This window comes from Epargyreus clarus, unplaced genomic scaffold, assembly GCF_041222505.1.
Source record: "Epargyreus clarus isolate Ecla_fem2 unplaced genomic scaffold, WU_Ecla_fem_2.2 ptg000027l, whole genome shotgun sequence".
In the NCBI taxonomy this organism is placed as follows: domain Eukaryota; kingdom Metazoa; phylum Arthropoda; class Insecta; order Lepidoptera; family Hesperiidae; genus Epargyreus; species Epargyreus clarus.
Genome location: NW_027332234.1, coordinates 10,390,612 through 10,412,623, shown reverse-complemented (window position 1 = coordinate 10,412,623; position 22,012 = coordinate 10,390,612). Strand labels below are relative to the sequence as shown.

General features: G+C 35.0%; 1 protein-coding gene across 1 annotated transcript; it reads right to left on the bottom strand.

The window, feature by feature from the left end:
- Positions 1–679: 679 nt before the first annotated feature.
- Positions 680–3,134, bottom strand: LOC140754094 (uncharacterized). The gene is made up of 3 exons (XM_073089007.1): positions 1,704–3,134; positions 1,364–1,492; positions 680–1,152 (listed from the first exon to the last, which is right to left on the bottom strand). Exons 1-3 carry the CDS (start codon positions 2,308–2,310, stop codon positions 680–682), a joined length of 1,209 nt encoding a protein of 402 aa, XP_072945108.1. The 5' UTR covers positions 2,311–3,134.
- Positions 3,135–22,012: the final 18,878 nt, after the last annotated feature.

The window sequence follows — 22,012 nt, the reverse complement described above, 5'->3', positions numbered from 1 at the left end:
ACGTCTCGTATTTGGACTCTAAGAGAATAAATAGACTGTAAGTTAGTAAATACTCTACTCCCAGAGTAGATTGGAAAATAAAATTGAAATTGGTTTAGTAGTAACTAAAAATAAAAATAAAAACTTGGAGTTTTGTACATATTTATTTAGCTATTATTACATGTATGAACGGGTTAAAATGATTAAATTAAATAGCACAAATTACAAGTATGTAATACATCATGTAAAAATACAAATCCTTAAGGATTTTTGGCCGCCCATTATAGATTTTGAATAAGACTCCTGAAGAAATTTCGAAGGTTAGTCCAGTTAGTACTTTTATATATAAAGAGAATGCAGATATTAGTAAACTCCAGATTGTAATTATTATAGTTTGTAAGAGTCTTGTTCAAAATTACAGACATGTTGTTATTATTCATTAAATTTACGTCAAACGGGAATTACATCAAACGGGAAAGAATACCATCATAAATAAATTATTCATCTTCTTCATCACTGGCAGAACTTGATGGACTTGTTGAACTGTCTGTCACTCGAATAATAAAATTGTCAATTACATTATCTGAAATGCCGTCCAAGTTCTGCCATTTTCTTTTCCTCTTTAATTACATGATTGACACATTGTTGCCATGCCGCAGAAGTTATAGATTTAATTGCTTCACTTAATATTTTTTTTAAATCAAAAAATAATTATTTTAAATGTTTTGTTTTTTTCTGCGACATGGCCTTTTACTTGGCCCCATATCAACTCGATAGGATTTAATTCGCAATGGTATGGTGGTAATCTTAATACCTCAATGTTGTGCTGCTTCGCCATTGTATCGCATACAAATGCTGAGTATTTTTCCCGTTCAGGTGTTACCAAGTCGATAAGCTGTGCTTTTATCATCTCTGCTTGGAACGAGATACCTTTTTCTGTTAGCCAACTTTGTATGTCTTTTTTTAACCAATTCATAGAAGGAACTCGTTCCAAGCGTCGAGAATGATATGGGGCATTGTCCATTACAATTATGGAGTTTGGTTCTAATTTTTCCAGAGTTCTAGAGAACCACTCTTCAAACACCTTCGAGTTCATCTCTCTATGATAGTCGCCTTCACCTTTTTTACTTTCGAAAATTAAGTCTGCATTTTCCACAAATCCATCCTCGTTACCTATAAAAAAATGATAAATATTAAAATGTGAAAAGTACATGTAGCAGTCTAGTGATCATATATTGACTATATGGCATAGAAACTATACTTTTACGTTAACCTGATTAGCTATGCATGAGTTTATTTTTTTACAAAACTTTTTTCAATTCCATGATAACACACATCTAAAATTATGTGATCTTAAGCTAACAATATTAGGGTGATAACATACCAATGTGTACAACTATCAAGCGCTTCCCTTTTCCCGATGGAGCTTTCAAGCCAGTTGAGAGTCCCTCCTGATAGGCTTGTCGAGCAGACTCAATGGAAAGGTCTTGCCATATTTTACTTTTTGTATGTCCTGAAACCAAATAATATATTATTGCTTTAAATTATTTTAATATAAATAATTTTATACACAGTGTGTGCCAAAGATGTGATAAAATATTGATTATGACATTTAAATTCTACTTATTAATAATAATTTATATGGTTACTGTTTAAATAAAGATCAATAAGTATACAGAAATGATTGATTCTATATAAAAAATAAGTTAAAATTGTTTATGTACCTTCGTTAACCCAAGTCTCATCCAAATAATAAATTTTGCGTCTTTGTTCTCTCATCCTTAACATTTTTTGAAGATAATAGAAGCGCCATCGCACAATTTCTTCCTTTTCAATGAGAACACTTCGTCTCGACCGTTTCAAATATTTAATCTTCAGTTTATTTAAAACTTTTTGAAAGGTAGTTCTTTTAAAGCTTGGTAAGCTGTCGTCCTCGTTCACTAAATTTAAAACTTTTTCAATTGTTGGTGGATCGTTATCAAAGAATAACATGTGCACCTTCCTACGAATTCCACTCAAGGTCATATCGTCCAATTTGTCCATTATTGTCCCCTTTTTAGGAGCTGGAGTCGGTGACGCAACTCGTTTATGAGTTCGATATTCTTTTATTATTCGGTACACAGTACTCAAATGTACGCCGGCAGTTTCTGCAGTTTTTTTTGCGACATCTTTACTGTATATAAAACTATCTTTTGGCCACATTTCTTCGATAGTTTTATAAATGTTACATATAACTGTTTTCTCCGAGGAACTGAGTGAACACCTCGCTCGTTTCTTCTTTGGAGAAGAAAACTTCTGCAGGCCACTCGGACCCGGTTGGGAATCACTCATTATAACAAGAACAACAAAACAAACAAAACGAAACAAAAAAAAACTCAACAAAATAACAGAACAACACTATAACAGGAATATTTAACAAACAAATAACAATGGATAACAGAGATATTAACACGCACAGTACTCGTAATCGTAAGCAGCCATGTTGTAAACATCATTGTAACACGACCAAATTCGGAGAGTGCGTTTCGTTATAGCTAAGCAGTCAATGTAAACAAAATGTTTTTTTTTTGTATTTGTAACAATGAACTATTATTATAAAGTTATATTTAAAATATTATACATTAGTATAAATAAAATTATTTTCAAATAATAATTTAATCATATACTACGAAAATAGTGGATAAATTAAAATGTCAGCTTACACTTCAAAAAATATTATTTGCTACTTTAAATAAAACGAAACGCAATTGTGTTTTTTAAATAGTCGGATTATAAAGCAATTATTATGCAGCTAATTTAAAATGAAGCAGTAAAAGTGGGGTTGTAAAGAAATTTACGTACTCTTTTTTTTTGATGGACTGTTTCGATTTTTCAAAATCGTAACCAAAAGTTCTTATTACCTGGCATACGCTTATTTACAGGGTTTTCACTTACTTACTGATAAGGATATTTTATTCATCTTTGTCTATACGCAACAATATGAAAGTTGTGAGAGTACTTTGCATGTAATAAGGTATAGAAATAATGGATACAATTTAATTGTGAAGTTTTTTGTTGAATTAAAAATGAAAACAAGGATAATAGTAATTTTTACAGTACCAAAATTTTGATGACCCTAATATCGGTTTGTTTACATGAATTCTCTTCGCATCGTGGCGGAGGTATAAATGAATGTTTTTGTTTTATTTTGTGTCGTTTTAATAGTTTTTTTTTACATACTTTTCTTTTAAAAAATACTCGCGGTCAATTCGAAAAGTTATAGAAACACAACCTTTTGAATTAGGTACATTTTTTATTGTTTGTTTATTTTGATCCCGATTCGAATGTATAAAAATTCGTAAGCTTGCATTTCCGACTACATTTATGCCTTTTAATCGTGACTGTACCGTACCGTACACGGTATATAGTTTTTGCGGTCATATTGATTTTTAATTAACACTCGTTGAGGTAAATGCAAAAAGATTATGACGGACCTCAACAGTCGGTGAACACGTAATGTCATTTATCGGTGACTATCACAAAAAATATTTTGTCCAATAAAACTCGTTAAGATTAATGCAATTAATTATTTTTATTTACAATCCAGTCGGTATTGCATGTGTGCTAGTATTAATTTGAGTTTCATGTTATCTCTCGTAAAATTAATAAGTTGCTTTTGTTTGTTTTTTGATTAATCATAATTAAGCGAGCCATTTTGCAAGTTATGTTGTGGCTATTGAATTAATACAATGGATAATACGAGTAGGTGCAGGTAATGGAAAATTTACTTTGGTTATATTATTTTACAAAATACTCGTAGAAGAAGCTTAAGAGCTTTCAATCTACCAGAGATGACAGATATCTTTAACCAACTCCACATTACATTGCGGGACTCTATCTGAAGCTGATGCGTTGGCACGCCTGAGGCCAAGAATGCCACCTTATATTTTAAGTAATGCCTAAGTGAGCCAGCATCCACATCCTTCCACTGAATTCCACTGAACGGTAGAAATAGGTGTGACAGTGGTACCACCCTAATCAAACCATACTGACTCTACCACCTTTTCCCTGTACCATATTTACTTCGGCCACATTGAATATAAAGCACCTATTAACTAATTTCGTCACTATTTAAAACGTCAGATAATTCTAGAAAGATCTCCGATCTTCTCTAGTACATAAGACTTAAGGCTATCATTATATCTAGTTAATAACGCAATTAATTAAACATGTCTGAACATGCACGCGGTACTTAAAGTCAATGATTTGTCAGTGCCTGGGCGACCATTGTCCACCGGTACCCACAACGGTAAACACAGTTTATCCAATGTACTTATTTGGTACTAATATAGGGTGGGACTTTTTGACGGAAATTTATGCGTATAGGTAACTTTTACGTCGATATTTTTAGGTGACTGATTCGAAATATCCTAATTTTCGTAACGTTTCGTAACGCTTGTTGACGTATCCCATGAGACGAATTAAGTTTACGTCAGGATGACGCCAATCTCCCATTTGTGAGATCGCCGTACGTCAAAGTGACATTAATCAATAATTCTACAAATATCAAGCTTGTTTGACGATATAGAAGTATCAACATGCATTTCGCTTGACGATATTGGTCCCTACAGTCCGTCACGCGTCGTACACGCATCACTAACTGGGTGGGACAATAGGACGTTGGAACATTAAGTTATTAATAGATGTGTCACTTTCGACGATCGAATTAGAATACAAATAGTTAAATGTCCCTTATCAAACTCTCTAAACTATAACATATAGGTGCCTTTAACCTGTATAACTCTTGTAAGCTAAAAGTCGTTATGGAAGAAGTGGCACCATTAAAAGTCCTACCACCTTCAAATATAAGCAACAAAGTTGCATTTAATTTACGTCAAGTCCAAATTCGCTCACCCTATATACCGGCCAAGTCCTGTTCCAACCAACTATACTTTATATTCCCACTATTTTTACTATTTGCGTCGACTGTGCGTAAATGCATGACCAATTCTTTTTGCTCAATATAACGGAGATCCTTATAAACAGTACTTTGCGCTTTTTATCGGGTACCGTTGTCACAATGACAACTGAAGGCTCGCTTGTATGATAATTGGGATTCGTTTAATAAGGCAATGATATTACCAGGTCAGTGGTGGCTTCTATTTACGTTGCGTACCTAATTATGCGTTTAATGGATTTCTATTTGTAGGCAAGTTGTTGTTATTAATTGAAGTAAATATGAGTAGGTTGTTGCTTTTCTTAGAATAAAAGTAGGACGTGTTTGTTTCTTATTTTATGTCGCAAGTTTATGGCTTATTCTAGGGATGGGTAGAACCAAGTGGAGATCCGCAGCTAAGATCTCCTATACAGTACAGTATCTGTAGGTTTGTGAAGTTGGTAGAGTCAGTATCGTTCAACCAGGAAGATACCACCGCGACACCTATTTCTACGTGAAGCAGTTCTTAGTTTTTGGTAGAAAGATATGCATGCCGACTGACTTGCCTACCTACATATGAAGCGAGTCTTAGCCCTGAAGAGTGGCATCAGTAATCAGTATCAGGTAGGGCTCCTCATCTCATGAAGTAGGTGATAGATTGGTAGCATTGACCACCTTTAAGTGGAGATATTTAATCTTTCCATCCATCTTTAAAAACTGTCAGAATAAATATAAACAGAGTACAATTCAGAATACAAATGTAGGAAGCGGGCATCCTCAATAAAATATTAATTAGGTAACACATAAAATAATACGTCGATTATGATTATGTATAACGTTCACAATAGGTATGCGAAGGCACGTACATCAAAGGCATTAGGGTCGTGCCACACCGATGACGCGTGACGGACGAGATAAGCACGCACCAATACAATACTCTATCTATCACTTTGTACGTAATTTGTATGCAAGTAGATCCACGCGCACCCGACCGCCCCCGAGCTTAGCCGAAGACAGCCGAACGCGGCCGTGGGAAAACGCGGCAGGTGTTACCGATCCGAAGCACTTCTTACTGAGTAAACACTCAGCGTATACAAAATTATAACCGCCTCGAAGCGTCTGTGTAAATGGAAAACATATTTTGTGTGCTTAATGATACTGCTTACTTTTTTGGTACGGCTCGGTTATCAGACGACAGCTTTTTTTGCGATGCTTTTGAAGGACTAAATGTGGCGTGTTTTATTTTAGTTTGTATTTATTGAGTCACCCTTAATTGGTACGTTTAAATGAAGCACGGTCGTAAAGATCGATGCGTGACCTTTTGCTTTTGAGCTTGTTCGACTTGTAGGAACTTGTACAATTTATTTACATATTAATATTTATTTTGTATCATAACAAAAGTAGTGATAGCTCAGTGGTTTAAATGCGACCTCTCAACTGAATTATTCAGAATTTGAATACCAGACACATTTTTGAATTTTGAATTTTTTATAATATGTGGTTACTGCAGCCCTTGGACATCTGTAAACAACCCCAGATAGGATTAGATATTCCTACCTGAGGTCAACCACAGATGCGCCGCTACCCCTGAGGACTAAGCTGGAACACCTCGGAAAAGTATGTCTCCCTTACCACACCCTTCAAAATGGAACACAGCAGCGCCTAACACTGCTGTTAGTAGGCAGAAATAGGTGTGGCGGTGGTGCCGCCAGAGTCGAACCATAAAGGGTTCTACCACCTTGACTTTCAATATTGTTATATGCGTTTAAGAAATTTATGAACCCTTCCTTTAAAGGAAATCATCAGGAAAACACCTTCACTAAAATGTGAAGTCTACGAATTCGCACTTGGCCAGCGGTGACTAAACTACCTAAGCCCCTTTTGCCCTACAAGTAAACCCTTGCCCAGCAGTGGGACATTAACAGGTGGACGACTTATTTAATGCATGCGAATAAATATTGCGTGTGATCTATCTACAGGGATATTAATGAAGGTAATGACACGCGCGTAATCCTTTACGTCAGTAAATGCAGAGGTAAGCCTCTATTTAGTATTAAGATAAAATAGACGAGAGTATAAATAAAGCGGTTTAAACTTACAAAGTTTCGCAGCTAATTGTTATAGAGCTCTGGAGTGAAATATTGTGGCCATTTGTGACATACTTTTTACGTATCGATTATGTTGTTGATATATTAGTAGGCTTGGAGGTAAACTTGTAGATTGTAATGGTTAGTTTTTTTTTTTATATTAGAGGGCAATTGCCAAAATAAATTACGTAGTACGTAGATTAGTATGGATTTTGAAGATAACATGATAGAAAATATTATTATCTATTCCTCTGCGAAAGAACATTATTACCTACGTAACGTCATAATTGTAATAGTACAATTTAATTTTCGCGTTTGACTTGTGATTTGGAAAGAGTTTCATTATTTCACGCGCCGTTCCAATTTAGTTCTAAGGAGAATGTATAAAGGTATGTCACCTGAAATTTGGAGTGACATCTATAATTGATATCGGTATCTCTTATTTTTAAATTAATGGAAAAACAGTAGTGACGGCCTTACGAGGTATAGATTGCACGCCTGTTTGCTTTTTGATGGGTGTGGTAAGAGACACATACTTTTACGAGGCGTTTCAACTTAGTCCTCATCGGGGTAGGAGCACATCTGTGCTCGTCCTCAGGTAGGAATATTTAATCCTATCTGGGGTTGATTATAGATGTCCATAGGCGGCAGTAGCCAATTAGCATCAGGTGGGCTGCATGCTCGTCTGCTACTACTATATTATAAAAAAAATACCCGATTGCCGAAGGTACCTAAATGTTTTTCGAATTGTAACGTATGAGGTGTCATTTTGTAAGAAATTGTAAGAGTGACATAGATTACTTTACCTACTTTCCTTTTCCCTCAATACTTTATAAGCAATCGGCTTATTTTACAATAAATACTGGTTATATTATTATTTTTATTAACGAGTTCGTATAACCTTAACCTTTTCTTAAATCTACCTAATAAGTACCTTCGTAGTAATAACGTAAAGTAGTTGGCGACCCGCGTGGCGGAGCGGTCACCATGCCGGTCTGACGCGCAGAGGGACCCAGGTTCGATCCCCGGCCAAGACAGATTTCTAAATGATGAATTTAGGTTTCTGTTTCTGGGTCTGGGTGTTTGTGTATTTGTCTCTGTGTGTGTCCGTAGCACCCACGATACAGGGAATCCTAGTGTGGGGCTGTGAGTGTAGAAAGCGTAAATAATATCTAATAGGTACACGTATAATCTGTGTGTATAACCTTCTAGGTAAAACCATTTAAATTAAACGTAATTGATATTTTCCTGTAGGTGCCTACCTACGATTAAATAAAATACAAGATATGTGATTTAAGATGCCAACTATCTTTATAAAAAAGACAATACAATTCGTGGGTGGCAAGATATCATTAGATAGTTGATATGAACTTTTATGAAAGTGTGAAATGTTCGTTATTCGACTCATCATCATCATCTTCAACCCATTACTGTCCCACTGCTGGGCACGGGTCTCCTCTCAGGATGAGAAGGATTAGGCCATAGTCCACCGCGCCGGCCAAGTGCGTATTGGAAGACTTCACATTCACATACCTTTAAGTTTTTTTTTTTTTTTATAAATCATCTCTCAGGTATGCTTGTTTCCTCACGATGTTTTCCTTCACTGTTTAAGCAAGTGATAATTAATTTCTAACACGCACATAAACTTGAAAATCAGAGGTGCGTGCCTGGGATTTGAACCTCGGACCCCTCGATCGAGAGGCTCTCATTTCTTAACCATTAGGCTATCACTGCTTTATTCGACTCAATTTTGTATTATTGCTCACTTTGGAAAAAATATGACCTCACAAGATAAAATAGTGTATATGAACAACGATCATGACACCTCCACACAAAAATAACATAAGACGACAATGAAGATCCCGTGTGTCACATTCTACCCCATACATTCAATCCTACACCTGATAAAAAAAACATGGAAATAATTTATTAAATGTGATACAGGTATAATAACAAAGAATTTGTATTATAGTAACATAAAATTTGTATGTAAGTAAGTATTTCAGTTAAATTAAATAAACTTTACTAGACAAGTTTATTGAATTGTATCACAGAAATGAATCTGTATTTTTAAATTAAGTAAGTACCTACTGCTCGTAGTTTCCTAAGCATGTAAGTTATGTATCTCTTAATGCTTTGTAGGGTTTATTTTCCAGAATTATCCTGCAAAAATTATATCGGTATCATACATAAATAACTTAACAAAATATATTTCACACGATACATTGTAGAGTTCTAGGTACACTGGAATTGAGACAATAACATCCATACAAGTAGCTATTAGTGTCCCCAGGTGTTCCGCGTGATAACACGTTACCGATCTTTCAAGTCTAGTACACATGTACAATTCAGTCACTTGATGTAGGTGAAACTTTGTCGAATAGAAAAGGAAGATACCTACTGTAATTACTCGTCATCAACATCATCATCATCAACACATTACTGTCCAACTGGGCACGGGTCTCCTCTCAGAATGAGAAGGATTAGGCCATAGTCCACCGCGCTGGCCAAGTGCGTATTGGTAGACTTCACATACCATTTAGATTGTTTTTTATATATATCTCTCACGTATGCAGGTTTCCTCACGATGTTTTCCTTCACCGTTTAAGCAAGTGATAATTAATTTCTAATACACACATAAGTCGAAAAATCAGAGATGCATGCCTGGGATTTGAATCTCGGACCCCTCGAGCGAGAGGCCGAGTGTCTTGACCACTAGGCGACCCCGCTTCTTATTCTTAATTATTTAATTACTCGTACATGTACATATTTATATAGCAGTGCTGGTTTTCAACCATCATCTATATAATAGTTGAAAACATAATATAGTTGAAAGTATCCATATACTACGGATAAGTACATATGGATTATGGAGACTACAGATAGATAAAGAAGTTACTATGTCAATAACTTAGGTACCTATTTATGTACGTAATAGTGTTGGTTCTCAATTATAGTTGACGGCATTATTTTTTCACAGTTATGTGCAGTATTATTCGATTGAAAACTAATAGGAATAATATTAAACGTTTGCTTGAATGCGCCCATACACGAGTCAGCTGATCAAAATATTTCTTAAATTATTAAATTAAATCGCTAACGTCAAGAACCAAAATAACTATTATGGGTACATTTTTTTTAAATAATTTTATCTATGTAGAAGCATCTACACCGTAGCAGTAAAATATTGTTTCAGAAACTAAACTTTTCTACTAGAGATATAAAAGTAACAATGTTTATTTTTATTCTTATTTTGCGAAATGTAAATATGGGTAGGTTATCTGTGCCTATATTAAATATCGACACCTACACACAAGTCACCAATAAAATACAACAATGCACACCAATCAATCGAACGGTATTTACCTCCCCGTACTCCGTAACTACGCAATCATTCGTAAGAGCAAGTAGACGTCAGACCAATAAGCTGGAAAGAACAGAAATGTCAGATTTTTAAAACGCCTCGTAATAACCACCTTCGGATCTATTACGGGTATCCAATAAAATATAATGGCCCCTTAAATTACAGACACCAAACATTGAGAACACCATTTATACAAGAAAAGAGAAAAAATCGCTCTCTTTGCAATTTACCCGCAAGGAACAGTATGTAGGTGTGTTTCATAGTAATTGTTAGGTATATGTCGTGAAACCAGATTATCTTGAATATTCAATTGGATTTACAGCTAAATAATTGAGTTGTATGATTAAGGGTTGCTATACTACCCTGCTTTAGGAAGGTTAGAAGGTTGTTTTGCTTTTAGGAAAACTGTTTTGTTTTTACTGGGATAATTTAATTTGAAGGTGTTAGAACCCTTTGTAGTTCGACTAAAGAGACACCACCGCCACACATTTTTTTTGCTTATTAACAGCAGTGTAGGTACACTGTTCAACGGTGCTGTGTTCTAGTTTGAATGGTATAGTGATGGTGAGGTGAGACATCTGAAGCGTTGCAACTTAGTCCTCAGGGCATCTGTACCCTTACCATGAATTTTTACGTTTTGACAAATATGACTGTTTTGGTATTTGTTTACGTATTTGCCTATACAATTTCCAATCAGCGCCGAATTGTATCAGAACTATAGTGTCAGTAACATAACTTTAAATGTCAAAATTGACAAATGACGCTTTATGTTATGTCTCGCTTTTTTCCAAACATGTGAGGTAGATAAAAAGACTTGAGCAGTTATTTATTGTTACGTTTACTCAGTCTACTAAAGCAAACGGACCAGAATATTGGATTGAGGAAACGTAACGTAAAATTGTGGGATGTTTTGAAAACTCATGGTAAGGGTACTGGACTTCACTTACGGACTTACGATGACCATCTTATTTGGGGTGGATGTGATGGCCATGTACAGGTGTCCATGTGAGGCAGTAGCTATGTACCAGGTGGTAATACATGTTCTTTCTTGATCGCTACCTCAATATTATAAAGAGGTAGGTATATAACAGTAATTTTAAATATGTTTATACATGTTATTTGATATATGGGCTGTTTTAAACACCATAAATACTTACAATCAGACTTCTTTTGTAAGGCATTTTTGTAAATTGGAGGTCACTGTATTTATGGAGAAATACCTGTTACCCTGTTTTCAACACGAAACTAATTTACTCGTAAGGATTTCCGGGTATTTAATTATAATATTTTGCAAGCGAATAACTCAGGAAATATTGTTAAGTTATTTTAATGGGTTGTGGATATCGGTCCAGTGAATAACCGTTTTCAGCTGTATTGATAGTAAAATGTACTAGATATGTTTCAAACTTATATCATATAATCGTAATTATATTGTTAGGAATATCGTCAGGAAACATTTAAAAACCAACTTTTTATGACCCGAGAACCTTAACTTTCCAAAATAAATTAACAGAAACACGATTTAACGCAAATGAGTAACAAAATTGCCAGAGTAACGTTCTTTACAAAGATCGGAAAATAACTACCCAGTAGACGATCTACGATGCCCTTTTATACGCCCACTTTTAGTTAATACCCGCATTTGACAATTAAATTTCTTTACTCTTACCATCATTCTATATTATAGGTACTTTACTGTTTCATTGGACTTAAAGGACAAGTACTTATTTGGTAGTCATTACAGAACAAGAACATACCTAAATTATGTAAAACGATCGACGATAAGACAAACAGACCCATTTCCTGCTTACCTATCTCTACATTACTATTAATCTACTACACTTACGGCAGTGAAAATAAGGTAGACTACATGGGGATTCTCTGCTTCTAATGGCCAATTAAAACAAAACACGAATATAATGGTCCACTGAAAGAGAAAATACATTCGCTAATATTTATAGTCCGTAGTTTAGGAACTCAGTACCCTTACCATGAATTTTTACGTTTTGACAAATATGACTGTTTTGGTATTTGTTTACGTATTTGCCCATACAAATTCCAATCAGCGCCCCTAGCAATCCGCTATCAGAACTATAGTGTTAGTAACGTAACGTTAAATGTCTAAATTGACAAAATGGCGCTTTATGTTTTGTCTCTCTTTTTTGCGAACATGTGAGGCAGACAAAAATACTTGAGCACTTACTTATTGTTACGTTTCCTCAGTCTACTGAAGGAAACGGAACAGAATACTGGATTGAGTAAAAGTAACGTAAAATTGTGGGATGTTTTGAAAACTTATGGTAAGGGTACAGGCTTCACGAATCACTGATAGTAACTACCTGATTCTATCAAACGTGGATACAATATTTATATTATTGTTTAACACATACATATAAGAGCTAGTAACTAGGTTGATGATGATGAGTATCTATAGGTATATATCGTAGGTAAAGGTGGTAGAACCCTTTGTGGTTCGACTCCGGCGGCACCACCGCAACACCTATGTCTGCCTAATAACAGCAGTGTTAGGCGCTGCTGTGTTCCGTTTTGAAGGTTGTGGTAAGGGAGACAAACTTTTCCGAGGCGTTCCAGCTTAGTCTTCAGTGGTAGCGGCGCATCTGTGGCTGACCTCAGGTAGGAATATCTAATCCTATCTGGGATCGAATACAGATGTCCATGGGCGGCAGTAGCCACTTACCATCAGGTGGACTGCATGCTCGTCTGCTACTCCTATATTTATAATATAAAAAAGGTAGGTAGTTGGTTGAGTTAAGTTAGGTTATACTTTTATAATTTGCTTATACAATGCAATAATTCTTTATTGCACACCAAAGACACAATAAAATAAATAACAATAATAAATTATTAAGGATACAACCGGCGGTCTTATCACTAAAATAGCGATCTCTTCCAGACAACCATTGATTTTGAGGTATGATTGATTTAAGTTATATTAATTTATTTACATTTACTTATAAGTACAAGTGTAAAAAACATATTTTTACAAGAAACTATAATTATGTACACAGACTGTGTGAACATTATTTTTCAATTTACATCGTATCGAATTTTTTTGTACGCAAAAATCAATTTTGCCGATAACTATTTTAATATCGATCAATATCAATCAATAAATAATCAATGTCGCCATAACACTCGTTGGACCTTTAAGAATAAGAAAATATATAAGTGATAAATAACAATACAGATTTACATAATATGATATATGCCGGGTTTACATAAAACTTATAGATGAACTATGTATAATTTAATTAATCTACTAATTTATTCAATTCAATTAGTCCGCTAATTGAATTATGAAAATGAATAAAGCAATGCTCTCACTATTATTTTACCAAAATGTTAAGTACAGAGTTTAGTTTAAAGATCATAAAATAGATTTAACGTATTAATCTAAGATTATTTTATATTATGCATGTATATATATATTTTTGTAGTGCCGCTTTGAAATCAATGTTTCTTTCTTTCTTTCTTTAATCTTTACTATTAAATTAGTGACGGCAATAAAAGTCGTTAAACGATATAGTAAAGTATTTTTAAAATACGGAAGCAATGAACAAACCAACATCATAGTCTTCTTTTTACACACTACTTACTTGTAGTATTAAGTAAAGAGAAATATTATAAATGATTACCTAAAATATAAAATTAAACATTGACTTTTCAACTAAAGTACGATTCCTAAACCTAAACATAGAACGATTGTTTGAAGTTTATCAAATAATAAACCTTGCAAAGGCAGTGCTTAGCCTAGCCAATAGCCTAGTGGCTAAAAAACTCGGCCTCTCGATCGAGGAGTCCGAGGTTCAAATCACAAGCACAGATTTTTCGAAATTATGTACGTATTAGAAATTAATTATCACTTGCTAAAACGGTGAAGTAAAACATCGTGAGGAAACCTGCATACCTGAGAGATTTAAAAAAAAAGTTATGTGAAGTCTACCAATACGCACTTGGCCAGCGCGGTGAACTATGACCTAATCCTTCAAATTCTGAGAGGAGACCTGTGCCCAGCATCGGGACCATAATGGGTTGTTGATGATTGATGAAACCTTGCGCATAGGGAGGTACCATATATGCTTAGCATCATACACTTAATAGTGTAGTACATGTTATTATTAGGTTGTAACACAACTTATATGCTACAAATGACAATTGGAAATACCTAAATTTTTACAAATAATATTATACAGGGTGAATTTTTAAAACGGGCCTTCAGGGCCAAATCGGAAACTATAAGGATTAGCGAAAAATGCTGAAAGGAGTTACGAGGCCGATTTTGATAAAAACTAAAACTGCATCATTACTTTTTTAAAATAACTTTTTCCCTAGCCGGGAATCGAACGAGTTCATTTTGAAAAAAAAATGCACCCTCTATATTATTCCACTATCTGATAGTGTTGCTTATAAGGATCAAAATCTGGGAAGTAATGATAAATGACAAACTAAAAGAAAAGCCTCAATTTTAAGAAAATACATATTTTTTCATATTAATTTGGCAGTTAAGTTCCCGCCATTCATCAATTTAAACATTTCGTGTATTATCATTTTTTTTTTGGCTCAATGTTTCTAATCATTCGAAATGGACGTTTTGTTTTCCAATAATTTATATTTTTATGTCCGACTTAGCTAAGGTTATTTTTAAGACCATTAAAATAGATTTACTTGCTATGGGCGGAGTATCGTTTAATACAGATGTAAAGTTGACAATTCGCGAGAATTACCTTTTAGAGTCAAATCCAAGTGATTACTAAAAAAAGAGATATAGAAAATCATATTTAACGTTGAAACGAAGTTGTAATCAACAAACAATAAGAATTTACTATTTAATCAGTTATCTAATTTCCTTAAAAAAATCAATCCTAAAAACGGCGGTAACTTATTTGCCAAACTATTACTTTCTCATACTAAGCCGTATATCATAGTCATAACATCGAATAATTAGTTGATTAACCAACAAATTCTTCAATGGTATGACTTATGTCTGTTTCTAATGAATTATACATAAATCATTTGTTATGTATAATCCTTAAGGATTAGTATGCCAATGTATGGAAAAATACGTATTTTCTTCAAAATTTTCCTTTTCCTTTAATTTGTCACATAACATTACTTCCCAGAATTTGATCCTTATAAGCGACACTATCAGATAGTGGAATAATATAGAGGTGTCATTTTTTTCAAAATGAACTCGTTCGATTCCCGGCTAAGGAAAAAAATATTTTAAAAAACTAATGATGCAGTTTTAGTTTTTATCAAAATCGGCCTCGTAACTCCTTTCAGCATTTTTCGCTAATCCTTATAGTTTCGGATTTGGCCCTGAAGGCCCGTTTTAAAAATTCACCCTGTATAAATTGATTGTAAGCCTGACATTATTATTATTATTGACATCTTTGATTATTATTGACATCTTTGATTATTATTGACATCTTTGATTATTATTAACATCTTTGATTATTATTGTATTAATTATTATTATTATTATGTACAATTATCGTGTTATTATTATAATTATGTAACTACACTAACGAATTAGGCTATAAACCTGTAATGTTAGATGTAAGAATTATGAATAAATAAATTATTAAACATAATAGCAACCCGGACTTAACACCACCACATGTAAGCCTTGCACAAACGAGGCCTGCAGCAAAAACAATGAAAAGGCCGACCTGACACGATTTAATAAATGAGCCCATTCACTAGTATGTCCATGCCATTAAGATTGGCTATTTTTTATTCGGTTATTGAATATTAAATTCACAATGAATTTATTTTCTGAACCGCCAACAACGGTAGCAAAAGGCTGGTAGCCTACATGATGATTATGGTGTTCGGTGCTGGTACGCCCATCAGGTAATTATATTTAACAGAACACGTCGGAGTAATTACGCGTCAGGAGAAATGACTTGCTTCGGGCTTACAGGCTTATTTCTGTTTTAAATACACTAGCGAATTGTCCTGGTGTTGCCTTTACTTTTATTGTGATTTACACAGCAACATATCGATGTTACTGTGTTTTTTAAGATGGTAGAACTGTTTATGATTCGACTCCAACGGCACTGTCGCCACGCCTTTTTTTCATAATAACAGCAGCATTAAGCGCTGCTGAGTTCTGGTTTGAAGGGTGTGGTAAGGGAGTATTTTCCGAGGCATACCAGCTAGTCCGATGGGGTAGCGGCGTATCTATGGTCGACCTCAGGTGAGAATGTCGTCTTGTCTGGGGCGGCAGTAGCTTCTTTACATCAGGTGGACTGCACGCTCGTCTGTTACTTCCCTTTATATATAAAAAAGTCTACCAAATCGCGCTCGGCCAGCGCGGTGGACTACGGTGTTAGTCTCTCGAACTCTGAGAAGACATCCGTACCCATTATTGGGTCAATAACTCCTGAGTTTTTTTTTTTTATATGTATCCTAACGATAAGGCAGACGGGCTACCTGATGGAAAGCAGTCACCGTCGCCTATGGACATTTGCAACACCAGAGGAGTCGCCAATGCATCGCTGGCTTTGAAGGAGAGCTCTTTTTACACACCTCTTGAAGAGCCCCATGTCATAGTCCTGAGGGAATACCTCAGGAGGAAGTTCATTCCACATTTTGCACGTACGCGGCAAAAACTCCTGAGTAGTAAATATAAATAACTGTTTTATTTTTATGTATGTTATTTTATAGTTTATATTACTTATTTTCACACCGATTTTGCCTAACAGCTGTAAAAACCAACAAACATACAAAAGTAATATTAACTTTAACATAAACGGTATTATTCATTTACATCGCAGTTGAAGGCATTTCATTTGTAAGGCGATTTGTTCATTTAGTTTTTGAGACAGGTAATTTTGAGGTCTCATTTACGAATCGGGAAGTTACGGGGAATTTTTGACTTTTGTAAATTAACTGTAATATGATTTAAGTCAAAACTTTAACGTTCTTGCTTGTAGTTTTTTTTTTCAACAAATTAACTTTTATGCAATTTATAATAAATAGGTATCGTTCTTAGTAATTTTACATAGGTGCACTTTAATAAAATATTCAAAATAGATTTTATACTAAAATTATAAAAATAAATTATTTAGAAATGGTAGAGTTAATAATAACACGTAATAGGTATATTAATATAAAATTTTTATAATTACAAGTGCTTTAGCTAGTTCAGCGAGTATTCGTTATTAGTATTACAAATGTACAACACAAACAATTAATCAACAGTTTAGACTATTACTTTAGATATAAGATACATACTCGTACGTTTATGTTCCACAATTTTAACTTGGCCCTCTTAAACGTATACAACTACTTGCTGTGACACAAAAACAATTAAAGCCGAAAATATCAGTTAACGTTAACTTCACTAGTTTAATCGCTAATTAATTACCATAACGACCAACCGTCAAGGGATCAACGGTCATAGAGCACACGACGGTAACCGTCCGGAACTGTAGCACTACCATGAGTTTACAAAAGTATTACTCGCTAGCGACTGCGTAAAATAAATGTATGAAAAATTGTACAGCGCCTCTGGTGGTTACTCGTAGAACTAAAATCCGTAGTGGCGTAACTCGATACGTAAAAAACCTATCGAAATCAAATCGCTAGCGAATGTCATTATGATCTATTGCCATACAAATTCGGTCCCATGAGTCATTAATTTGACAGACGTTGTCAAGAAATACCGTAACGATAGTAGTTATGTTATTCACTAGCAAAATGACAATAGTTTTCTATTTACAATTTCTATAGTGGCGTTTCTATGCCAACTCATGGTAGTGCTACTGAACAGGTAGTCGCATACCGGAACGAATAACTTACCTGACTAGCAAAGGTCACTTAAGGGCCTACTCACCCTTGCCATTGATTGTTCAGTATTAATGAGACACATAGAGAATAGTAGTGGTAACTTAGTGGTTGGAACCGGCGTTTCAATCGGGGTCCGAGGTTCGAATCCTACGCCTTTAATTTTTCAAAGTGATCTGCGTATTAGAAATTAATTATTACTTTTAATAAGGGCGAAGGAAAACGTCATGAAAAAACCCACATCTAAGAGTTCTTAAAATGTTCTCAAAAATGTGAAGAATCTTCCAATTCGGTCTTACCAGAGCGAAAGACTATGGCCTAAGCCCTTTCTTTATGAGGGTACCTTGTGGAAACTTGCGGTAGATTAACATGATTGACATACTCATCCTAGGCATTCCAACTTACTCAAGGGTAGCAAAGACTCTGTGGCCGAGCTCAGGTAGGACTATAATATTATCTATTGTTGATTATACGAGTATATTTTCATGGGCGACAGTAGCCACCTACCATCAAACGTACTGCATGCCCGATTCTATAGTACAAAAAAAGATAGTAGGTCACACGATCACAGATCACAGATCACACGATAGTAACGGACCGGAACGAGGGGAACAGGTAGACGTTAGCAAAGGTCAAATCAACCCTCACTCGCCCTTGACGCAAATAGGGCAAGTTTATTTTTTATGACTTAGAAATGGCAAATGGTTTTTCGTTAAAACTATAAAAAACTATTAGTTTACGATGATCATGGACAGATTGCTACTTTTTAGAGCAAATAGGAAACGAAGAACGCTATCTACATAGCCCATATGCACTAGGCTTTTTCCTGTGTTGTTGGTGCCTTAAACACAAAAACGAATGCACAAACACCCATCCAGGCGATACTTGTGATTTAGGTATCAGTTTGTCTGGAAATCGAACTCTGAACCCATGCGTATAAGACCGGATGACATGGTGATCACTTCGTCACGTGGGTCGTGGCTCTTTTTCGTTCTTTAAAAACCTAGTAATAATGGTGACTAAAAATCAGAACACATTTAAACTACACTGTTGCTATAAGACAGAATTAAGTTGCAGTGGGCATCTAATGCCGCCGCAATCGAACTATAAGAAGTTCCACTACATTTACACAATAGAACACCAATTAAATTACTTTAGCAACATAACTAATATATGTAGTTTTTCGTGTAAAAGTAATAAAGTAGCATCGGAAGCACTTCCGTTGAACGGACACATTGTATACCAACGAATCGGAACCGGAAGGGGTAACCATCAAGAATGTACGGTTTGTCATAGTCATGCTGATAAAAACGGCGGCACCGTCGTCACTCCTTATTCTACTTTTTAGAAGCAATAATTGCGGTAGTGTTTAGTTCGTGGGTTTATTAAAGTACGGGTATGTATTATCTTATAGGTATACTGCTGGGAGACTAGGTATGTCTCTAGTCGGTTTTAAATGTCTTTTTGTAGTGGACTATTTAGTGTCCGGGTACACGTTTGCTGTTTCCATTAAATAAAATAATATTAACAGCCCTAAAATAAGAAATGTCCTACACGAAAGCGAACTCTGTCACCAGTACCCTTAGTATGAGTTTTTACGATTTTACAAAAATGACTGTTTTTGTATTAGTTTACGTATTTGGCCATACATTTCCAATCAGCGCCCCTAGCGGGCTGTATCAGAACTGATTGGAAATGTAGGGGAAATATTTAAACAGATACAGTCATTTTTGTAAAAACTCATACTAAGGGAAAGATCATATTTACACACATATATATATAATTCTATTGGAAAAATGTAACATACATATTTTATTTACAATGTGACTATTTGTACAGGTACTGGACTAATAAATTATATTTATTCGTACATTTATTCAATTGGTTAGGTTAGGTTAGGTTAGGTTTTTTATTTAACTAACCAATCACCCTGTAATTTGTCATTTAATAAAATTTATTCATTGGCTAAAATTAGGATACAATAACTACCACCGAACCGGAACAACGGTGGCACAGGTAGCCAAATACCGGAACAAGTGTCGACGTAAAGGTTAAATATTCCACCCTTCATTATGGTTCGTATTTTTAACCTGTCATAAAGAAAAATATCATTGATTGTGTGTATCATATTCAGTGATTTATTATAGAGAATGATAATTTCTTTTGTAAATGTAATAAAGATAAACAGAATAACACTGTAATTTCCGAACAGTGAATATTAATGTATTTTCCTTATATTTAATAACGAGTTTTTGTTAAAAGAAAAATTAAAAGATATTGAAGTTTAACACTTGCATCGCAAATTAAATCGTTAATTAACATTTATAACTTTTTATCTTGCCAAATTAAACGTTTAAATAGCTCAGACGTCCAATGATCTATAATCCTGCAATGATAACCGGATTTAGTTGTAAAATTATCTACAATAATCGATAACCAGAAACGTCCATCAACCCTTGAGTCGCCGATCGAGTCGCTCCGGTATCATTAAGATAAAATTAATTGGGCTCCACCGGTCTTCCGCGTCCCCGTCGAGATGAAAAAAGTGGGCACACGTGGTCACTACCGTTCATTTACGAACGCGAATTATGCGTAGTACGGCAGGTGGCAGGTGGCGGCGATCATGGGAACTCGGGGTTGAGGTGGGTTCCCACGGCCGCGTCATTCACCACGCCACACCTGCGCCCCTTAACGGGGATGCTACACACACGACCGCCACGCGAAGGAAAGCGCCGATTAGAAGAGCGTGTGTGTGCGCTCGCGCCGCGCGTCCGCGTGCGCGTGCGTGTACACGCGCGTACACTGCGCGTGTGTGCGGCGCGCGCGCAGCTCTAGTTACACGATTTATTGTAAAGCGTAGAAGGGCTGTTTACGTTGCTCTACGGTAGCGCTTGTGTGCGTTCGCTTTTGATTTATTCAGGCTCATCTTTTTAGCGATAATACCTATAATCTTTTTTACACTCGCTTTTTTATTGCGATATACTCTATAATTAATTGACATTTATCAAGATTTTAAGCCGCATTATGTCTAATAATTATATTGATAAGCTAAGAGATAATGTTCGCTGCGATAAAATGAATAGCTTACATCTGACAATTATCTATGCAAATTCGTTTTATGCGCAATAATAGACACCTACTACTTTTTGCAAGAACCTTAATGGTCAGGCGTGGATCTCATAATTCAAGAACCGCTAATTGTATTGGACAAGATGTAAAACTGGACCATAAAATTAGACCGTGCGGTCAATTCACATGAAACATTGTAGCAACATTATATTCTGAGAAATGTAAAATTATGTGTAGAATTGCATTTTATTATGCATTTCTGCAATCAACATTCAACTTGCACCAGCGACAAAACTTGACAGTTGAATATGAACGCGTCGCTCGTATGAAATAATATTAGGCCAGCGTTTCTAAAACTAGTAGGTATATTAACATATTTTTAAAACTAGATATCTATATTGCATTGAAAATGGAGTTACACGAGCATAGATTCTTGGACTTCTGTGTCTGCATATCAGTATGTCGATATTATTTGTTTAAAGTCAGTAAACAAATATGATCGCCAATTGTAAACAAGAACTAGGATATTTTAGTGTTCGTAAACTGTTATACCGTTGAAGCCCTGTGTGTTATTCCTTGAATACGATATTATGTTATAGCTATATTTTATCATAGTGTCAACATTTGCAAGAATCGCAATAATGGTTTCGTTTATGATCGTGTCAGAAAAAAATATAGATACACAAGATAATAATAACGTTATAGTGGTTTTAGTATTACTGTTGTTTTTTTTCTATAAATGTATGATTGACGTATTTACTTAAACATGAATCGTAACAATGC